This window comes from Bos indicus, chromosome 6, assembly GCF_029378745.1.
Source record: "Bos indicus isolate NIAB-ARS_2022 breed Sahiwal x Tharparkar chromosome 6, NIAB-ARS_B.indTharparkar_mat_pri_1.0, whole genome shotgun sequence".
NCBI lineage: Eukaryota > Metazoa > Chordata > Mammalia > Artiodactyla > Bovidae > Bos > Bos indicus.
This window is the reverse complement of record NC_091765.1, coordinates 26250329-26271286: the sequence shown is the minus strand read 5'-3', so window position 1 is coordinate 26271286 and position 20958 is coordinate 26250329. Positions and strand designations below refer to the sequence as shown.

The 20958-nt window shown below is 41.7% G+C and overlaps 1 protein-coding gene and 1 pseudogene across 1 annotated transcript in view; both read right to left on the bottom strand.

Moving 5' to 3' along the window:
- ADH4 (alcohol dehydrogenase 4 (class II), pi polypeptide) overlaps positions 1-18004 on the bottom strand; it is a 32317-nt gene extending 14313 nt beyond the window's left edge. The window contains exons 1-5 of the mRNA XM_019962414.2: positions 17849-18004; positions 14933-15034; positions 13836-13977; positions 11929-12016; positions 1450-1681 (exon numbers count right to left, since the gene is read on the bottom strand). Of these exons, the coding sequence (XP_019817973.1) occupies positions 1450-1681; positions 11929-12016; positions 13836-13977; positions 14933-15034; positions 17849-17866 (582 nt within the window). The 5' untranslated portion in view covers positions 17867-18004. The remainder of the gene's footprint in view (positions 1-1449; positions 1682-11928; positions 12017-13835; positions 13978-14932; positions 15035-17848) is intronic.
- Positions 18005-19715: 1711 nt separating this feature from the next.
- LOC109559990 (male-enhanced antigen 1 pseudogene) lies at positions 19716-20241 on the bottom strand (annotated as a pseudogene).
- Between the last annotated feature and the right edge of the window lie 717 nt (positions 20242-20958).

The window sequence follows — 20958 nt, the reverse complement described above, 5'->3', positions numbered from 1 at the left end:
TAGAACCCAGAGACTGGGGGTCAGGCCCAGGGGAACAGCAAGCCATGAAAGGAAATAGAAAGAATGACTAGCATATTGAAAGAAAAGGGGAATAATTAAAGGGGAATGAAATCTCCAGATTTTGTTGTTTAGGAAGACCACGCTGGTTGCATTTTGCAGTTTAGAGTTAAGGGATAAAGATTGATGTCAAGGAGATTCAAATAAGGAGGTCACCAGTAGTCTTGCCTGGGAAATCACATGGACAGAGGAGCCTTGTGGGCTACAATCCACGGGGTTGCAAAGAGTTGGACACAACTTAGCAACTGAGCATGCAAAATCCCGCAGAAGTGGTAAAGCAGGGTTGAAACCTACGTGTGCCTGACTCTGGCAGCTCTGTGCTTTCTCTCAGCCTCCCGAAGCTCAGAATGAGGCCCTTGAAATAGGCAGAGCGAGCGCTAGTGGACGGATGGAGAGAGGGAGAGAGGGTAACCAAGGACAGGAAGACAAGAAAGATGGATAGTGTGTTCAGATCTGCCCATGGGGGTGCACTTGGAGGCAAGGGGGTGGGTTCACCAACCGGGGGTGCTGCATGAGGACAGCGAGGGCGGCCTGGGGACCAGCTTCTCAGGTGGCACCAGAGGGAGGAGGAAGTGGGAGTGGATGGAAGGGGAGCCTTTGCTTGCAGGCAGGCAGTACAAATTAAAAAAAAAAAAGAAAAAAAAGGAGGTCATTTGAAGCATCCAAGTGATAGTGACATCTCTCTAGTCTGTCAGTTGAAGAGCTTTGTAAAAGCTTCTAAATTCTAACATGGAATTTCAGGGACACATCTTGCCACCATCAGGGCTGCCATCTGAGATCCTCCCTTGAAGCCACAAAGGGGCAAAGGGAGATGTAGAGATGAATTACTACATTTGAGAGAGAGGAAATGGCAACCCACTCCAATATTCTTGCCTGGAGAATCCCATGGACAGAGGAGCCTGGCTACAGTCCACGGGGTCGGACACGACTGAGCGACTTCACTTTCTTTCACTTTCACTTTCTAATCTGCTGCATCGGGGAGAAACTAGGTGGCTATATGGGTATAGTTTCTGTTGTTTCTTGACCGGATCTGCTGTCCCAGGACAAGGGACATGTTTAGGGGACATGTTTAAGCAGACTGTGCTTAAATCAGGGATAGTCAATAATCTAACATACTAGTAAAGGAAAGGAAATTAACATGAACTGGATGCCAGCTATATGCTAGCCTCTGGGCCAGATGTCTTACATATGTAATATGATTTAATTATCCCACAGCTATTTGTAATAGATATTAACAGTAGAGAGAGAGAGGAGTGGAGAGGTTAAATACCTTGCCTAGAATCACAAAGGTAATAAATGACAGAGCCAGTTTTTGAAGATAAATCTGGCTGCTTTATCATGCTGCCTCCCAGTAACATCTATCTTACACAGCCTGGTGATTAACCATTTTACCTTGGCATTGTTGATGACAGCTCCATAGCCAGTTGAAAATGCACATCCAAGCAGACAAACTCTCTCTAAATTGGCATCGTCCTCTAGTTTGGCAAGGTTGACGTCTGAGACCACAGTGTACTGACTGAAGGTACTGGTCCCCATGAAATGGTAAATTGGTTTTCCTTTGCAGGTAAACCTGCTGGTTCCATCTTCCATTAATTTTTGATCACCCATAGGATTTTTAAAATGCCTAGGGAAAAAAAAGATACAAAAAAGGGAAAGTTGATGGACAACTGATTACTTTCCTGAAAGAAAGTACCTACCTGCTCCCTGACGCAAGCACGTACCCTCCCCACTTTGGACTATTTTCAAGTAAATCTTAGACATCACTGTTTCATCTGTAAATATTTCAGTATGTGTCGCTAAAAGATTCTTTTAATTCTACAGATTTCATTTGGTTGGTATGTCTCTTATGTCTCTTGATTTATAGGTTCTCACCCTACCCCTTGTTTGTTCCCCTGCAGTTTTTTTTTTGTTGAATAAATAGTTATTTGTCCTACAGAATTTTCTTCACTCTAGATTTTTCTGATTATGTTCCTGTAATCTGGTTTAGCATAATTTCTCCATCGCTGTATTTCCCCTAAACTAGTATTTTTGATTTAAATGCTTGATCTGATTCAAATTTTATGTTTTTGTAGGAATATTGCTAAAATAGCGTATGTAGTGTATGCCTCACCTGGAGGCATGTAATAGCTTATCTCTTTGTGATGCTGGAAAGAGCTGATGGTCATTGCCAAAATCTGTTATTTCATTAGAGGTTTGCAAAAGGGTCTATTCATTTTTTGAATATCTGCAACAACCCTGTGAAGTAGGTATTATTGTCTCCTTTTTATAGATGAGTAAATTGAGGCACAGTATGGGGAGAAGAGCCTGGAGGACTACGGTCCATTGAGTTGCAAAGAGTCCGACACGGCTGTAGCAACTGAGCACGCATGCATGCATAGATATGAGTAGTAAAATTTTAGTTTCTGAAATAACTAGTTTCAATTAGCACTAAAGATAAATATTTCGTTTCTATAGTCTAAGAAAAAATAAGGCAATTAAGATTTTTGACTCCGGATCCAGACTGCCTAGATTCAAAATCTAGCTCCAATCCATGTGGCCTTGGAATAAATTACTGTGACGCATTGCATTTCTCTCTCATCCTCTGTAGAAGTGAGAGGGTAACAGGCAGGTAAAGAACAGAAAATCAGTCTGGGATGCCATCAGGTATACCCCTGGTGCATCGTCACCCCGCCTTGGTGGTAGAACCAGGAGGTACGAGTATGGTGCCTGCGTCAGTAAGGGACAGACTTAAGTCGGACCAGGGAAGGAAAGCTTCGGTGGAAAGTCTGTCTACACCCCCCGTCTAGAGCAGGGAGGGACGCCTCCAGTAGAAAGATGGCACTGGTCACTTTTTTTCTCTCTTACAGGTGGGAGCTAACAATTCCAGCTTCACTCTTTTGAACTGTATCCTGAAAAACTGGGATAGATTTGATCCTTAGAGCATAAAGACGATATGCCTGATCTTCCTATGTGATACTGCATGGCCACGGTATCCATTGGAGGAAGGCAAACGGTGGCCAGTTGGATATAATTATCTTAATTATAATACTATTTTACAATTAGACCAGTTCTGTAGAAAACAAAGGAAATGGGTAGAAGTAGCATATGTGTTGACCTTTTTCTCTGCAAGACATGCCAGACTTATGTCCTAAGGGCATAGATTTGGGTATGAAACCTTCAGCTCCCTCCTGTCCTCCTACTTTGCCCCCTTACCCGGGGCTCCAAACTGAAAGTCAGGCCCCCCACCCCGCCCAGAAGGATTGCCTCAATAAAAACCCAAACTGAGATTCAAACTGCCCAAGAAGAGGTCCAAACAACCCCTGTTTCATTATGACCTCAGACTACGCTGGTTTCAAAGAAACTCAGACAGTTGAAGTAAGAGAAGCTCAGACAGCTGTAAGGCGAGTGCAGAGAAAAAGAGAGTGAGCTGGGCAGTCAGGCAAGAAAAAGGAAATTTATTAGAGGGAAAAGAGAGAGTGACTGGCTCTTAAGGAGAACCAGTGTTCTCCCTTTCTGACGGAGTCCTTCTTATACCCCACCAATGAAAAATTCTCTGAAAAGATGGTCACATAGCCAGAGGTCTGGAATCTGGTGGTCTTGCAGCTTTGAGAGGATAAGTGCCAGTGAGATAACAGGATGCCATTTTGGCAATTTGGTCAGTCTCACAGATCACTGTGATTTTATTCTTCATTTGCAAGGTCGACATAATGAGCCATCTTATCAATGAGACCCCATGTGGGCCCTATCATTCCAGCCTTTTTGATTTAGGATAAGGGCCAAAGGTCAATCTTCTGTAACTGCTTCCTGCAGGACAGGAGCATCATGGGGGTAAGATAAGACATTGTGGGGGTAAGATAAGAAAAGGCTAGAATGCGGGCCAAGGGGATTTGTGTGGGGTCGAAGTTTTTGATAATCTGAGTGAGTTAGAAGTAGCTCGTGGATAGTTCAGTTGGTGAAGGCTTGTAAGTGGTCCTGCCACTGTAAGAGTTACCCTGGGCTCTGTAGAGGTGATGAGAGTTGGGGCCTGGGGCCCTGGGCACCTTTAGTCTTCAGTGGCAAATCTGAGGAAGCTGGGCAGAGCTGGGTTGGAGGACTCCTGCTCAGAACCTGGAGGGGAATGTCTGGATCCCTGGAGGTGGATTTGGGCAGCTGACCTTCCAATGTCCCATTATGCCACAGCTGGGACATGGACCTGGAGGGGGCCTTGGCTTTAGGCATGAGCAGGTCCATTGGCCTTCTTTGCCATAGTTGAAGCAGAGTCCAGGTGGCTTCCTTCTTTTGTTGGTTGATGGTGGCTTGGAGCCACATAGGGCAAGGGATAAAAGGTGGCATTTGGTCTGATTTCTTTGGGCCTTCTCTAGCTTTGCCTATTCTTCCCAGTTATTGAAAATCTTAGAGGCTGAATTTAAAAGGTCTCATTGAGGGGTTTGAGGGCCTTCTGCCTTTTTTAGTTTCTTTTGGATATCTGGGGATGACTGGGAGATAAAATGGGTGTTAAGGACAATGGTGCCCTCTGCTGAAGTGGGGTCTAATTTTGTATATTTTTGTAGCACTTCTGTTAACCTGGCTAGAAATTGTGCTGGGTTTTCATCTAGCCCTTGAGTTATTTCCCGGAGCTTATCAAAGTTGATGGCTTTATGCCCTGTCTTTTGAAGGCCCACAATGAGACAAGCAACCATGTGATTACGGGCTGCTCGTCCAGGTCTCCCTGCCTGATAATCCCAATTGGGATCTTCTCGGGGGACAGCTGTTGCCCCTACGGGCTTAGTGTCATCTGTCCTGTGTATCTCATCAGCATGCGCCTGAGAGGCTTGCCATACTCATTCCTTCTCTTCTGTGAGAAGAGTGGAGGAAAGTACGATGTAAATATCATGCCAGGTTAAGTCATAAGACTGGGTAAGACACTTGAATTCTTTTAGATAATTATCCAGGTATGAGGAGAAGGAGCCAAGATGCTTTTCAGTCTGAGACAAATCGTGAGGGAGAACGGGACATGAACCCTAACAATGCCTTCTACTCCAGCTTCTTCCCCTGAAGGGAGGAGTGGAGCAGGGGAAGGAGCGGGGTCCGTGGTGAAGTTTCCTGTTTTAAAGTTGTTCAGGACTGGCTATGGGGAAGAGATCTAGGGTGGTCTGGGTAAAGCCTTGGGACCCTTAGGGTACAGGGTGGGGCTGAGATCTCAGAGCTTATTACAGGCAAGGGGATTGGGAGCGATAGGGGGTAGGCTGTGGTTGGAAGGGTCTAAGGAAGAAGAAGAAAAGTCTGATCAGGAATCGGGAGACATTGTATTAGGAGGATGTGACCCAGAATAGGCTAAGAGTATTTGAGAAGTAGAGCAGGATTCACAGAGAGAGCGTTGAGAGTAGAGAGTGAAGAAAGCCTGAACATAAGGGATTTCTAACCACTTGTGGCAGCAGATGTTATCAAGGTCCCATTGGGTATTATAATTGAGAGTTCTGTTTTCTGGCCATTGGAGCCTGTTATCAAGTCTGTGTTGTGCCAGCCAATGTTAGAATAGTAAATAAGCCTTTTTGGTCTTATCTCCCCTTGGAAGCCCAAGGCTTTTAGGTTTTGGAAAAGGCATCTTAGAGGAATAGATTTTGAGGGCTAGGATTGAGAATTTCCCATTATGGATGAATAGGGAGGTTAGACAAGGGCAAGAGCGAGGAGAAAGGTCTGAGAGAAAAGGCATCCCCATTCTCAGGACTTTCTCAGAGAGTAATAATAGTCTGCTTTGTAATGGGAGTCCCCTATTTCAGAGTCAGATGGGGCGCAAGGCCGAGGGCCCTAGGGCCGTGGAGATCCTCCTGCCTAGCGCTAGGACTTGGAAAAGAGGCTAGAGAGAGAGGATCCGAGGGAATGGGATTTCACTCACCCTTGTAACCGATGGATGAAATGTGGGCTGGTGTGTGGATGTCGCTCCAGCAAGGCAAGTGGAGAGTCCCATCCCGGAGCTCATCTCAGTTTCTTGGCAAGGTCCAAGGGAGGGGACCACCGGAGGTGGGCTCGTGAGAGGAGCCCACCCAGTTGCAGTGGATCTTCCCTCCCGGGTTTTCTGACAATGAGACCCCATGTGTGATAGGGCCCACATGGGGTCTCATTGATAAGATGGCTTCTTATGTCGACCTCACAAAGAATAAATCACAGTGATCTGTGAGACTGATCAAATTGCCCAAATGGCATTCGGTTATCTCACTGGCACCTAAGTTCTCAAAGCTGCAAGACCACCAGATTCCAGACCTCCAGCTGTGTGACCATCCCTTCAGAGAACTTTTCACTGGTGGGCTATAAGAAGGACTACGTCAGAAAGGGAGAATGCTGGTTCTCCTTAAGAGCCAGTCACCCTCTCTTTTCCCTCTACTAAATTTCCTTTTTCTTGCCTGACTGCCTGGCTCAGTCTCTTTTTCTCTGCACTTGCCTTACAATGTGGGAACTGCTGCTGCTGCTAAGTCACTTCAGTCATGTTCAACTCTGTGCGACCCCATAAATGGCAGCCCACCAGGCTCCCCTGTCCCTGGGATTCTCCAGGCAAGAACACTGGAGTGGGTTGCCATGTCCTTCTCTAATACAATGTGGGCCTTATCAACAGCAAAAGCTAAGGGTGACATACAGGATGAGATGGAAGACAGGAGACAAAGAGATAAAGAAAAGTAGGTTTCTCCAATCTATTCCTGGGATCATATGCGCAGAGCAGCCAGAGGGGCTGAGGAACAGCCACACAAGCTGTTGCATCTTCATGAAGCACCCACTGGGAGAAATAATCAGTCTATGAGAGTTAATAAGTCCTTTTCTTATCAAGAAATACAAAGAATCAAGGAGGATCTAGGAGACTGTTTAGAGTACCCAGAAAAATATATTAGCGCTTTTAAGGGTGTTACTCTGCTTTATGACCTTACTTGGAAGAGTGTGATGTATGTCTTGAGACAAACATTAACTCCTGCCTCAAAAACTCGAGTTTTGGGGAAAGTGGTTGCTTATGGAGATGAATGGCTTGGTAATGAATCAGTGGGGAAGATGGAGGACAAGATAGCTGCTCTCCCCACTGAGAATCAGGCGGTCCCAACTATAGAATGAGATTGGGACTGTAACACACCTAAAGGAAGATGGGATCAGAGTCATTTTGTCAGATGTATTTTTGGGCTCAGGCAAACACGTGACTTTAAAATAAGTCTTTAAACTGTGCCAAACTGGCAAACAGAAAACAGAACAGGAAGAGAAGGAAGCTCCTGGTGAATTCCTAGATAGACTGAGGGAAGCCCTTTGCAGATTCACGGAGACTGATCCCAAAAATGAAGAGGGAAGAGTGATCTTAAAAGATAGATTTTTCACTCAATCGGCTCCAGATATCTGCTGTAAAACAGGTATATAGGCCAAATCAGTCTTTAGATAATCTGTTGCAGCAGGCTCAGACAGTCTATTATGGCAGGGAATGTGAGGAAAAGAAAGGCAGAGAATGACAAAACAGGCGGAAACCCTTATAATGGCTGTCCGAACCATTCTTAAACAGCCTGAGAAAAATTCCCAGAAGGACCCAGGTGAAAAGGGATAGGCTTGCTATTACCGTGGAAAGGAGGGGCACCTCAAACAGGATTGCCCTCAGGCATCTAAGTTGCCCTGGCTCCATGTCTGGTCTGCAAGGGACCACACTGGAGGAGAGACTGCCCCCAGAGGTGTAGGTTTCAGGGGTCAAACTCTCAAGACAATCAGGACTGAAGGTACCCAGGGGTCCCCATACAAGCTCCCGTCCTAATTACATCTGAGGAACTCTGAGTATTAATAACTGTGGGGGTGCCAATCCGTCGATTTCCTTTTGGACACTGGGCCAACTTACTGTGTGCTTACTGAAGCCTCTGGCCCACTTTCTCCCAGATCTGCTTCCATAATGGGACTGTCTGGACAAGCCAAATGTTATTATTTCAGTATGCATTTGGGACTCTGCTATTTTCACATGAGTTTCTGGTCGTGCCAGAGTCTCCCTCACCCATTTTGGGGAGGGATATACTGAGTAAAGTCCATGCCTCTGTTTTTGTGAATATAGAGCCCTCCCTTTCTCTCCCTTTAATTGAACAAAATGTAAATCCGAGAGTGTTGGCTGATGGAAAGTCTGTGGTTCGAGCACAAAACGCTATCCCTGTAGTTGTCAAGCTCAAATACCCACATTTATTTTAACATAAAAAGCAGTATCCACTGAAACCTCAGGTTAAGGGAGAGTTAAAACCCATTATTGAGAATTTAAAGGAGCTGGGGCTATTAATTCCCTCTAACAATCCGTGCAACACTCCTATTCTGGGTATAAAGAAGTCAAATGATAAATGGAGACTAGTTCAAGATTTACAAACAATAAATGAGGCTGTAGTTCCTTTACACCCCATGGTGCCTAATCCTTGTACTCTGTTGTCTGAAATTCCTGAATGAGTCAAGTATTTTTCAGTCATTGATTTGAAGTTTGCTTTCTGAGTTAAACCTATATTAAATCATCCTCTACCTATGACTTTAAGACAATTGAGAGGATTTTTTTGGAATTGTAGGGTACTGCTGCATTTGGATTCCCAGTTATGGGGAACTTGCCTGGCCTTTGTATAAACTTATAACTGAAACTCAACAAGCCCAAACTGACAAGCTGCTTTGGTCCCCAGATACTCAAAAGCTTTTAAGGCTCTTCAGACTGCTCTCCTGCAAGCTCCAGCTTGAAGCTTGCCCACAGGGTCAGAAATTAATTTGTCACTGAAATAAAAGGTATGGCCTTGGAATTTTTGACACAACCCCAAAGGCCTCACCAGCAGCCTATAGGAGTGTATTCTTAAACTCTAAGGTTAATATTTGGATAACAGTTGGCTTCTTAAATATCAGTCATTGTTGTTAGAAGGACCAATAACTAATCTTAAAGTTTGTGGAAACTTAAATCCTGCCTCTTTCCTTCCTGAAAAAGAAAATGAAACACCCGATCATGATTGTTTCCAATTTCTAACTTTATGCAGCTCGGGAAGATCTGACGGATACCCCATTAGACAATCCTGACATGGAAATATTTACAGATGGTAGTTCTTTTGTTCGGGATGGGAAGCATAAAGCAGGTTATGCCATGGTAATGGCTGAACAGGTTTTAGAAGCAAAATCTCTCCCAGGGAACGAGTGCTCAGCTAGTGGAGATTGTGGTTCTGGCTCTCGAGTTAAGCAAAGGGCAGCAAGTAAATATCTACATTGATTCTAAGTATGCTTATTTGACTTTACATGCTCATGCTGCAAATTGGAAAGAAAGACAATTTAAAATAGCAACAGGAGACCCTATTAAGCACATTTCAGAGAGACTTTTAACTGCTATATATTGTGCGAAAGAAGTAGCTGTTATGCATTGCAAAGGGCACAGCAGGGACAGGAGTAAAGGGTAATCAGCTGGCTGTCAAGTCAGAAAGGTGGCACTTAAGGAAACCCCTTCATGACAGAGGCCTTTGATCTGGACAGGTCCTGTGGATAAGGAAAACCACAATATACTGAGGAAGAATTAGAAAGATATGAGAAAAGAGGAGCAAAGTTTATCATCCTTTGATAAAGGATGGTTACAGTCTGAGGATGGATGATCAGTAATTCCTGAAAATGCTCAATGGAAAAGTTTTCCTAAAGCCTTGGAATTAACTAATTATGTAACTCAGCTCTTAGCTTTTCAACAGGCATTAAAGGAACTCTGGGAGGTAACTCCTGACCCAGCCTCTGAGTCAAAAAAGCTTCTGTTTGAGCCAAGAACAGAGGTCCTGATAAAAGTACTGGGATCTGGGGGGCCAATCCCTCTCTCTAGGAAGGCCCTTACCAGGTTATTCTTTCTTCTCCCACAGCTGTCAAAGTGCCAGGAATTGATTCGTGGGTGTACCACACTTGAGTTAAGAAGTAGCACCCTGACCAGAACTAAGTGATGTCATTTTATGCCTTTACTTTCTATGTCTTACTTTGTACTTTTCAGTACAATAATCTGAAAAGTACAGTACAATATTCAGTACAATACAGTACAATTATTCAGTACAATAACCTGATCATCTATGTGAGCCTGATTCTGCTGACTCCAAAATTCCTGAGTCTGCTGTTTGATCCTCAAGATAATGCCTTCCTGTCCTGGGCTCACTCCCACACTGCATTCCACAATCGATGTAATTACTGGGTCTGTGGAGTGCTCCACTCTTCATCAGTGGATAGCTTCCCATGATGGGAGTCCTTCCACTTCAGGAAAAGGACTTACTGCAAATCTGTGACCACTTCAATGACAACAATTATATGTGATGCCTCATTAATCTGATGACATCTAACAATCCTAAAATCAACAGGTGCAACACTTTGTACCTTAACTATGGACATAATGTGACTTTTTGCTTATTGTTCTGTTTTTGCTGTTTGCTCCCTGCATCTGTAACAGTGTAGCTGGATTTCTTTCTAGTTACACGAAGGTTTTTAAGTTACAAATGGTTGACTCAAACTCCTGTTGACTGCGGCAGCTTCCACCAGCTACTACTTGAGGCCCCTGGATCAGAGACCCTCAATATGAAGGTTAGGAGAATATGTTGCCTCATCAATTTAGGGACAATGCCTCTTACCAGCTTGGAAGCAGTTACGGAACGAGAATGACTCCCCTTTCCCTAGGCAACATAATTCTCCTAAAAGAAAAGGCGGGAATAATAGGGTAAAAGGCAGGAAGGCTAGGGGTCTCCAAACAGAGGAAATGGGCTGCAAGAGTCAGACATTTTTTATCTCTCTCTGAAGTGGCAGAAGGAAACAACTACAAGTGTCAGATTTTTTTCCCCTTCTCTATACAAACTTAAAAGGTTTCTCTTAAAATTCTGTGTTGTCATGACAATACCTGGCTCCACCTGAACTTAACTTTTCTCAAACCTTGAGCAAACCAATGCATTTTTCTTATGGAAATGTTTCTCTTAAGCTACGTTAATGAACTATGTATTTACCCTAGAGTCTGTCTTCAAGTAGGTTCCACCTAACACTCAGAGCCCAATATGTTTTACTCATACAATTGTTCTCCTAATCTATGTTAATGAAACCATATATTTGCTTGGAAACCTGCCTTTGTTCAAGATTCACGGCAATGGTTTTATGGCCCGGGATGACTCACCTTGTGCCAATGTTATCTCAAAATGCATGTTGTGGGTGAGAGGCCTGGTACCACTCTGAGTTTTGAGACATTTCCTTTCTCTAATTAGCAGCCTGCTAGAAACTATATAATATCCCCTTAAAGACTAGCGGGGGGGGGTCGGGAGAGGCACTCTGTCTGCCCTCTTCTGATATCTATGACAGAAGTTTTCTCTCTTTTATACTTTAAAAAAACCTTATTAAAACTCTGAGTGATCAAGCCTTGTCGCTGGCCCCAGACTGAATTCCTCTCCTCTGGAGGCCAAGAATCCCAGTCTTTCATGGCTCAGCAATAACCTTGAGTAGCTATTATTCTCAATTTGGCACTTATCATTTTCTTTACTATATTCACATAAACCATAAACAATACAGTATATGGTATTGTTATTGTATATGGCTAAATATATGTCATAAACTTGCTTCTTTCCCTTACCATTATAAGTGTGAGATTATTCTGGGTTGAAACATTCAGAGCAAGTTTAGCCATTCTCACTTTTATGTGGTAATTCCATTGTGTTACTACACAGTGATTGTTAATATGTTCTCCTATTGATAGACATTTGTCATATTTTCAGTTTCTTGTTATTACAATGTGGCAGTGATCATACTAGTACATGTCCATTTGTGTGATTTTGCAATGGCTTCTTATACACACCAAGAATTGGTGGGTACAGAATATGAACATTTTCAACTCCATTTAGGTATGCCAATGTACTGCTCAAAATATTTGTACCAGCTATCTTACTAATAGCTTATAGAGCTTACTTGAGTTTTCCACAAAAATTTGTGCGTGGACTTAGACAGAACTTGCATTTTCCACATTGAGGTGCGTGGAGTGGAATTACTTTGTCACCTAGAAAAAAAAGGCCAAGTGTTGGATGATGCATGGTTGTTACTTATAGTTTTCACCAGGCGAATTGGTGGAAAACACTATTCTTTATTGTATATATCTTATATTCGGTAGGAAGTATAGGTAGCTACAATACTTTGTTAACCTACAAGATTGCTGATTCTCCCAAGTACTGCATATGTTATCTTTTTTTCTTTTTTTCTCTGCTGGACAGTCTAGCAACACATCTGTATTGATACCTTCAAGTGCAGAATCCTGTCTGACACTTTGTTGTCCTTGCAACACTCTGCATCATGACTATTATTTACTATGTCATGCCTATTATTTATTACATTTGTAAACACCTTAATTATAGGAGATAGGGCAATAGGCTTGATATGGAGAGTAAATTATATATCATCTCCATGTTTCACCATAGTTCACTCAAATTCTACATTTTTCTACTTTTTATTCAATTTGAATTTAACAAAGACTTCTAGCCTCTGATGACTAAAGTCCAATAATGATAATTAACATTTGTTCAACCTTTAGTATGTGTCAATCACCATTCTAACTGCTTGCATATATTATCTCTTTAATTCTCAGAATAACTCTTTGAGATGGGTACTATTATTATCCCCATTTTAGAAAATGGAAATCTAAACTGAGTCACAGAAAAGTGACTTAGCTGACTAAGGTTACACAGCCAGTAAGTGGCAGAGCTGTGCCTTAATTGGCTGGACTTCTTTGAAGATTCCAAATTTTGAAGAGCAATTTGCTTCTATAATCTTGTTTGGAATAGAAATGTGATGAGACATTAAAGCCCTCAGCTTGTCACATTTCTCGGGTCTTGGACAGACCGTGTTATAGCTCTTAGACAAATTAGCGTTACAGCTCTGCGTTACAGCTCTATTTCATTTAGAAAATAGCAGGAAAATCCATCCTCGAGGCGTGAGGGCATGCTGACCCAAAGATGCGAAGAGAAGAGTGCCCCAGCGTGCGGGAGAGAGAGAGACCCCCCGCCCTTTGGCTCCTCTTTTTATGTCTTTTCCTCTCCCCTGGGCCTGCCCTGTGTAAGTTGGGCTAGCCAGGGGTGCTGTTTGTTCTACCTGAGGTCCTCACTGTGGTCCTTGGACCTTCCTTTGTTCTATTTTCACGGACTTGTCCTTTCCTTGTTTTTTAGCCACCGCCATTCTGGACTCCTGTTTCCTATTCTAACTACCTAACAGAAAGATACTAATATACCTCTCAATTTGGAACATCTTCATTAAAGGAAGAAAGAAGGATATGGTTAATCCTAGATAAGTGACAATTGCATAGCTCATATTCCAGTATTTGGTGGATCTGTTACAACATGTAAAGTAAATAATTTCGGCTATTGTCATGCTTTATATATATTTATCTTACAAGTTCCCAAGAAAACATTTCAGCTAACATTGACATATGCATAATATTTCCCACTTAAGCTACCTAAGGGTCTTCATTCTTTATATATTAAAATAGTTCTGTTTTATTTAGAGGAGGTTGCTGTAAATTGTCATCTGTGCCCCCACGGAGGCTTTGGTGTAAGCTCACTTTGTAGCTTTGCTTCGTAGGACAACTTCTCAGTGCTGGATGTAAATAAAGTGACTGTGTTTTCCAGATTTCATTAGACAGTTCTGACTGCAGATATTCTGCCTCATTGTTAGATTGTGATAGATTGTGTGTCTTAGTTTCGCTTTGGAAAAGATGGTCCCCTTATGTAAGTAGAGATTGATTATAGCATGCAAAGGCAAGACTGTAGCAGAATTATCCCTGAAATACCCTGACGTTTCCGTTTAGTTGGAATCAGAAATTAAAATACCTGGTTTGAAGTTGGTCACTCCTGGCCCAATACTTTCCACAATTCCTGCAGCCTCATGGCCAAGAATCACTGGGAAAACCCCCCCTTCAAATTGAGGATGGAGAATATGGGCATCAGAATGGCACAGGGCGGTGGCAATTATCTGCAAAGCAATCACAGACTTGAGTCCTGTTTCTGTAATTATATCAATAGGGTTGTTAGGATAATTTTAGGCCAATGACACCTTGAAACTTAACAACACTCATTGAGGTCAATAAAAGAACTGCATTTTGAAAAATAAAAAGAACAATTAAAAATATATTAGGATATATTCTTTCCTCTTATGCATCTTTGTTTTCTTCCTTTCACTGTCCCTGAAAAATCACACAGAGAATTGGCAGTCACTGTCTCTAGGAGGGGAGAAATCAAAGGTAATAAAAGTCTATTAGAGGGAGTGCAGGGAACACAGGCTTCCAGGGCTTGTTCAGCCTTTATTGAAACTAAATGAAATACAATTGAGGTAATAAACTTTTATAGTTAAAAGAGCTGTATCAAATAAAGGATTATCTTAATTAATTAGAAAGTATCCCTGCATTATTCTTCAAGATTCTGTTCACGAGGATATCTCATTCAGTCTCAGGCAAAATCTCTTACTGGGTGATCCCGAGGAAAAATATAAGCCAGGTCAACTGTAGGGAAAATAGAGAAATTGACCCACCTTGTCACCTATGATGCCTCTCTGCTCAGTACCGTCTCTTCTCCCTGTTCTCTCGCTTCTGTTCCCTCCTGTGAGCACCCAAGACCCTTAGCACTTCAGATCTTTTCTTATTTTGAACCAAACTCTCAATCTTCCTTTTAAAACATCTGTCAATACCTGGCAACTGGAAAACAAAAAGAAAACCTACCTAATTCTAATCTAATGTAAATTCCTGTGTCTGATTCTTATAATTCATCCCTCCTGGGAATAAATACCTGTTTTTGATGTGAACCTAAAAACGTAATTCCCCACAGTGGGAAACTCCTGAGACTCTCAGTCAAACCACATAGGTCTGACCTGACCAAAGCCAAGTCAGAATTTGGTGTCTTGTTTATCCTGCCCTGGGAAACTCCATACTCACCTGGATTCGAACTTCATGATCCTTGGGGGGAGCTACCTCAACCTCTTCAATGCTGAGGGGCTTGTTTGCTTCCCAGGCGATAGCTGCTTTGCATTTAATAATCTGAGAAAGAGGGAGAAAGGTGGAAAGGGCGAGGGGTAAAGAACAGAAGGGAGGAAGAAAGACAGAAAGAAAAATATCGTGGGAAAAAGTGAAAGAACATGTTGATACCATTATTTCATGAAAGAGAGTTTTGGGGTTTGTGGCTGGATGTTATACATAGTTATTGTAAAGACAAGGGACCTTAATTGACAATAGGAAGTCAAAGTCTACATTATAGTCATTGCACTTTTAATTTTTGAAAAAAACAGGTGTTTTAAAATTTACCTTAATGTAAGGCCTTGATTTTTTCCCCTCTCCAGAACAGAGAGGATAAATTTATAGGATTTGGAGAGAGTAGATGACCAATATGTATTTTATGATTGAGCGATTGATTTATCAGCTCTGCATTACCTGAATCCTTATTGCTAGAGCAAATGTGTTTTACAACTTTGCTACTCAAAATGTGAACCTCCTTGACACTAGCAGTTATTAACATCATCTGGGAATTTGCTAGAGCTATAAGCCCTGTCCAAAATCCACTGAATCAAAACCTGCTTTTGAACAAGATCCCCATGTGATTCATTTGCACAAAAAAGTTTAAGAGATGAGGCTTACATAATTATTAAATTTATCAGTGGAATGTACATTAAAGATTTTGTCCCTTTGAAACCTGGATAAAAATATATGAAAAGAAATTAAGCATTAAAGATTCTATAATCTATAATTTTAGCCCCTTAAAATTTTATTTTTAATTTTAAATATAAGTAATATCGAAGGAAAATAGAAAGAAATAAACCTATACTTCATTCTAATGCTATTATGTTTACTTTTGGTATGATATTCCTAGTCTTTGTTCACATGAACACGTATTTTTGATACTTGTTATGCAATTTGAACTGTATTTTAAATATCATTAGTCTTATTATAAATTAAACATAGAAATGCAAATAAGAAAAGAAACAAAACCCATCTGTAATTTTGTCTTCTACTTTATGATTTTGAGGTAGATCCTTTGAGCTTTTTCACTTGGGACAAAATTGTATGTAATATTTTATAATTTTTTTATACTTATTAATATACAATGAATATTTTTCCATATTCTTTTCTAAAATTTTAACAAATACAAATTTTATGATTATGGCACAGGTACTGAAATCTCTCTTTTTTGGGCTGCTATAAATAGTATTTAATTGAACACCCTTGTAGTAAGCATTTTGGCAAATTCAATTATTTTCTAGAGTAAATTCCTAGCATGGAGGTCACTCATATCCTTTTGATCATCTTTATTTTTTTCTTCAGATTTATTAAAATATGATTGATATACAGCCCTGTTTAAGTTCAAGGGGTATATAGGATAATGATCTGACATACATATATGATGAAATGATTACTACAGTGGGATTAGTGAACATCCATCATCTCATATAGACATAAAATTAAAGAAAGAAAAAAAATTTTTCCTGTGATAACTCAGGATTTACCTTCTTAACAACTTTTAAATATAACATTCAGCAGTGTTGATTATATTTACCATGTTGTACTTTATATCTCTACTACTTATTTGTCTTATAACTGGAGGTTTGGAAGTTTGTACCTTTTGACTACATGCAATTCTTTCTCTCCATCCCCCTCCACCCCCGCGCTCCCTGCCCCCGCCCTGCTTCTGGTAACCACAAACCCGACCTCTTTTTCTATTTGTTTTTGAAGTATAATTGGTCTCTGCTTTTTTAATATGCTGTCTAGATTGGTCATAGCTTTTCTTCCAAGGAGCAAGTATCTTTTAATTTCTTGGCTGCAGTCACCATCTGCAGTCATTTTGGAGCCTAAGAAAATAAAGTCTCTCACTGTTTCCATTGTTTCCCCATCTATTTGCCATGAAATGATGGGATCGGATGCCATGATCTTAGTTTTCTGAATGTTGAGTTTTAGAATCATTGGAAGGAATGATGCTGAAGCTGAAACTCCAATACTTTGGCCACCTGATGTGCAGAACTGACTCATTGGAAAAGACCCTGATGCTGGGAAAGATTGAAGGTGGGAGGAGAAGGGGATGACAGAGGTTGTGATGGTTGGATGGCATCACTGACTCGATGGACATGAATTTGAGTAAGCTCTGGGAGTTGGTGATGGACAGGGAAGCCTGGCGTGCTGTGGTCCACGGGGTCACAAATAGTCCGACACGACTGAGTAACAGAACTGAACTGAACGTTCATTGTGTGTGTGTGTGTGTGTGTGTGTGTTCGTGTGTGGATATACCACATCCTCTTTATCCATACATCTCTTGATGGGAACTTAGCTTCTTCTTCCGGCTGGCCATATGGCATGCAGAATCTTAGTTCCCTGACCAGGAGTTGAACCCCTGCCCTTGCAGTGGAAGTGCAGAGTCCTAACCACTGGACCTCCAAGGAATTCCCTGGGACTTAGCTTTTGATCAGCTTTAAATTGCTGCTTTCTGAGAGCAATACCCAAGGAAACTTCTTTTAGCAGATGTATAAAGAGACATGCTGCTAAGTCACCTTAGTCGTGTCCGACTCTGTGCGACCCCAGAGACAGCAGCCCACCCGGCTCCGCTGTCCCCGGGACTCTCCAGGCAAGAACACTGGAGTGGGTTGCCATTTCCTTCTCCAGTGCATGAAAGCGAAAAGTGAAGTGAAGTCGCTCAGTTGTGTCCGACTCCTAGCGACCCCATGGACCACAGACCACCAGGCTCCTCTGTCCATGGGATTTTCCAGGCAAGAGTCCTGGAGTGGGGTGCCATTGCCTTCTCCAATAAAGAGACATGCACACACACAAAATCCCAAAAGAATTGATCAAAGAAATGGTATATTTGCTTACTTTTCCCTTGGTGCCCATTTTCTTCGGGAAATTTGCCTTGGAAGTTTCTCTCAAAGTTTCTCTCTGATTTAAGAAGCTCTTCTACTTCTATCCAGGGTGTTCCATATCCTGTAATGAATTGACTTTGAATAAATACCATTTCAGCTCTTGTGTTCTCCAATCATTTTCTCTCCTTTTTGTTTGCTGTAATCTGAAACTTTGCCCTTCTATTCACGTCATCATTTGTGCTATCTTGTTTCAGCTGCAAACCCTCATTTCTTCCAAATGTTATTGGGAGATTTTTGTTTACTTGTTTTTTTTCTTCCTTTATTGCAAAATATAAGATAACATAGAAAAGGTCATTAAACTTATTGGATAAGTCAGCAGATAATTATAAAGGTCATTAAAGCTATTAGATAAGTTATCGTATAGTTATAAAATTAACAAACATCTCCAGTGCCTCAGAATCCCTCCTATATCCATCCTTCTCTTTCACAATGCTAGTAATAATTTTCTTGCATTTCTTTTATGATTTATGCTTCTCTATACAATATAGTTTAGTTTTACAGATTAGAAGTTATATGGATAGAGTCATAGGGCATGTGTTCTTTCATGGCTTTTTTCCCTCTCAACTATTTTTGTGAGATTTAGCCACATTGGCTGTAGCTACACTTTATTTTAATTATTGTAGAGTATTCCATTATATGAATACTGTAGAGTATTCCATTATATGAATTGACCACAATTTTTTCATCCATTTTCTGTTTTATAGTGAATCAGGATTGCTTAAAAATTCCTTTCATGTATTCTTGTTGTGTTTGTGCTTGAGTTTCCTTAGGGAAAGTTCAGGGCTTTTATGCACCCAACATACCCTATTAAGGTGAAGCCAACTGTTAAAATATTGAAATACTTTTCATCCTGTTGGTAAAAAGCCATAGTATTCTACTATCTTCTCCAGAGAGATAGTAGAACTATCTTTATATTAGTTAAAACTTTAACTAATATTCTATTATTGACTAAGTTTTTCTATCACAATGTTTAGAAGTACGATTTTTACTCTTCGTTTCTACTTTCTCACTACTCATGGTTTCACTTCTCTACTTGTCTGGTTTCCATCTCTATATTTTAATTGAAAATTCTTTGGAAAATTGTCAGTGGCCTCATTTTTTAAAAAGTGACCTTTAAAAATTTCTTTCTAGTGTTTCTTATTTTATTTTTATGACTTCTTTCTCTTTAATCCAAACTTCTGCCAGGAGTTTCTGTGTGCTCCTAGATGTTTCTGTTTTTTTAGATGTTTCTATTTTAATAGTGTTCACGGAATAATTTCATCTTCTTTCTTGACTCCAGGCTCCTTTCTCTAGCTTGCCTGTTTTGGCACTAGCATCTCCAATCTTCTGAAACCCCGCTTGACCTTGCTTTCTGCATTGTTTACAAGCTTTGTATATTCTACCTCTCGTGTGCCTTTCATTTCCCTTTTTCTGTTTTTATTATTACATGTAGACAAGATAGATAAGAGTAATCTTACTTATTGCTTATGTCATCACAATAGCCTTTTTTTAAAAACTGATTTTCCTATGCAGAGCTGCCTCTGCCAGTCTGTGTTTCAAAATGTTGTTAGATGAGTACTCTCTCTCTTTTTTTTTTTGGCTATGTATCTAGGGTTCTTTATTCTCCACAGAGTGATACATGCTAAGGTGGGTTGGGCTTGGGCCGATGTCCCCATATGTACAGAACTGAATAAAGTGGGTCTCTGAGAAGAAGTCTGATTTGCCTTGATGTGGAGGGGAGCTGGGGAGGATGGAGATGAATGTGACAACCACGATGTGTTCAGTCCTGTGCTGGTTCTGGCCTGGAATGTAGGGAGTTATGGCAGCTCTAAGGGTGGTCACTACCAGGTAGGGGTGGCCTGCCAGGCTTGGAGGGCCTTTTGTACCACATCTTCCCACTGGGCATCTGATATCTCATGAGCCCAGGTAGGAACCCCTGGTGCAGGCAAGCTTATGCCAGCCATTGTCCTTTTCATCAGCTCTACGTGTTCTGGGTCCATGGGAATAGAGCTGTGGTTGTTCAATGTTGTATCTCCCTGCTCATCTTCGTCCTCACTTTCTAGTGGTGGGTCCGGCAGGCGAATGAAGCCCCAGGGCCTGGGTCCGATCTTGAATATCAGCAACTACATCTTCTCCATCCCCCACTGGTGCCAGTTCCACCTCCTCTTGTTCAGGATCTTGGTTCAGAGGCTGGTAGGAGTAGCCAGCTGGGCCTGCCCCTGTTTCCTCTTGTTCTTCCTCTGGTTCCTCACTGCTCCAATCCTCTGTGCCTTCCGTGGGGCCCTGATGTGGTCCCAGTTTCTCAGTCTGATTGGGGAAGATACGTTCAGGACCCACGGTGTCTCCCCCTAGAACTACTGCTGCCATCGGGCAGGGGCTGCTCAGAGCCCACGACCCAACCCTAGATGAGTATTTTCAACAATTTTTACTATATCATTCTCTTCATCTAAAACCATCAAGAACTCTCCTACTGAATTCTCATTCTGGCATTCAAGACCATTTATCTACAACCCAGTCTGTGTTTCAGAACTTATCTTCCAGCTCTCCTCCAATGTACTGTGTGCCTGCCTTCCTGCCTCCATGATTTTGTCTAAACTGGTTCCCCTGATTAGAACACCTACTGCTGCCAGTTCTTCCTACTAAACGAACATATTCTTTGTTTTTAAAGATTCATTTGTTTTTGCTTATACTGGGTCTTCCTTGATGTGTGCCAGCTTTCTGTAGTTGCGGTGGAGTGGGGGAGCTACTCTTTAGTTGCAGTTGCGTGCTCCTCATTGTGGTGACTTCTCTTGTGAAGCATGTGCTCCAGGGTGCCTGGGCTCAGTAGTTGTGGCCCATGCCCTTAGTTGCCCACAGCATGTGGGGCAAGGGGGGCATGATCCCTTTCCAGACCAGGGGTCATTGAACCAGTGTCCTCTGCATTGGTAGGTGGGTTCTTAACCTCTGGGCCACCAGGGAAGCCCTGAACTTATTCAGGACCTTAAGAACATATTCTTAAAAAAGATCTTTTTTTTCTTTGAATCTCTACAGCATTCATTGTGTTTCCATCTCCTTACTGCTCACACATAGATAGCTACATGAAGC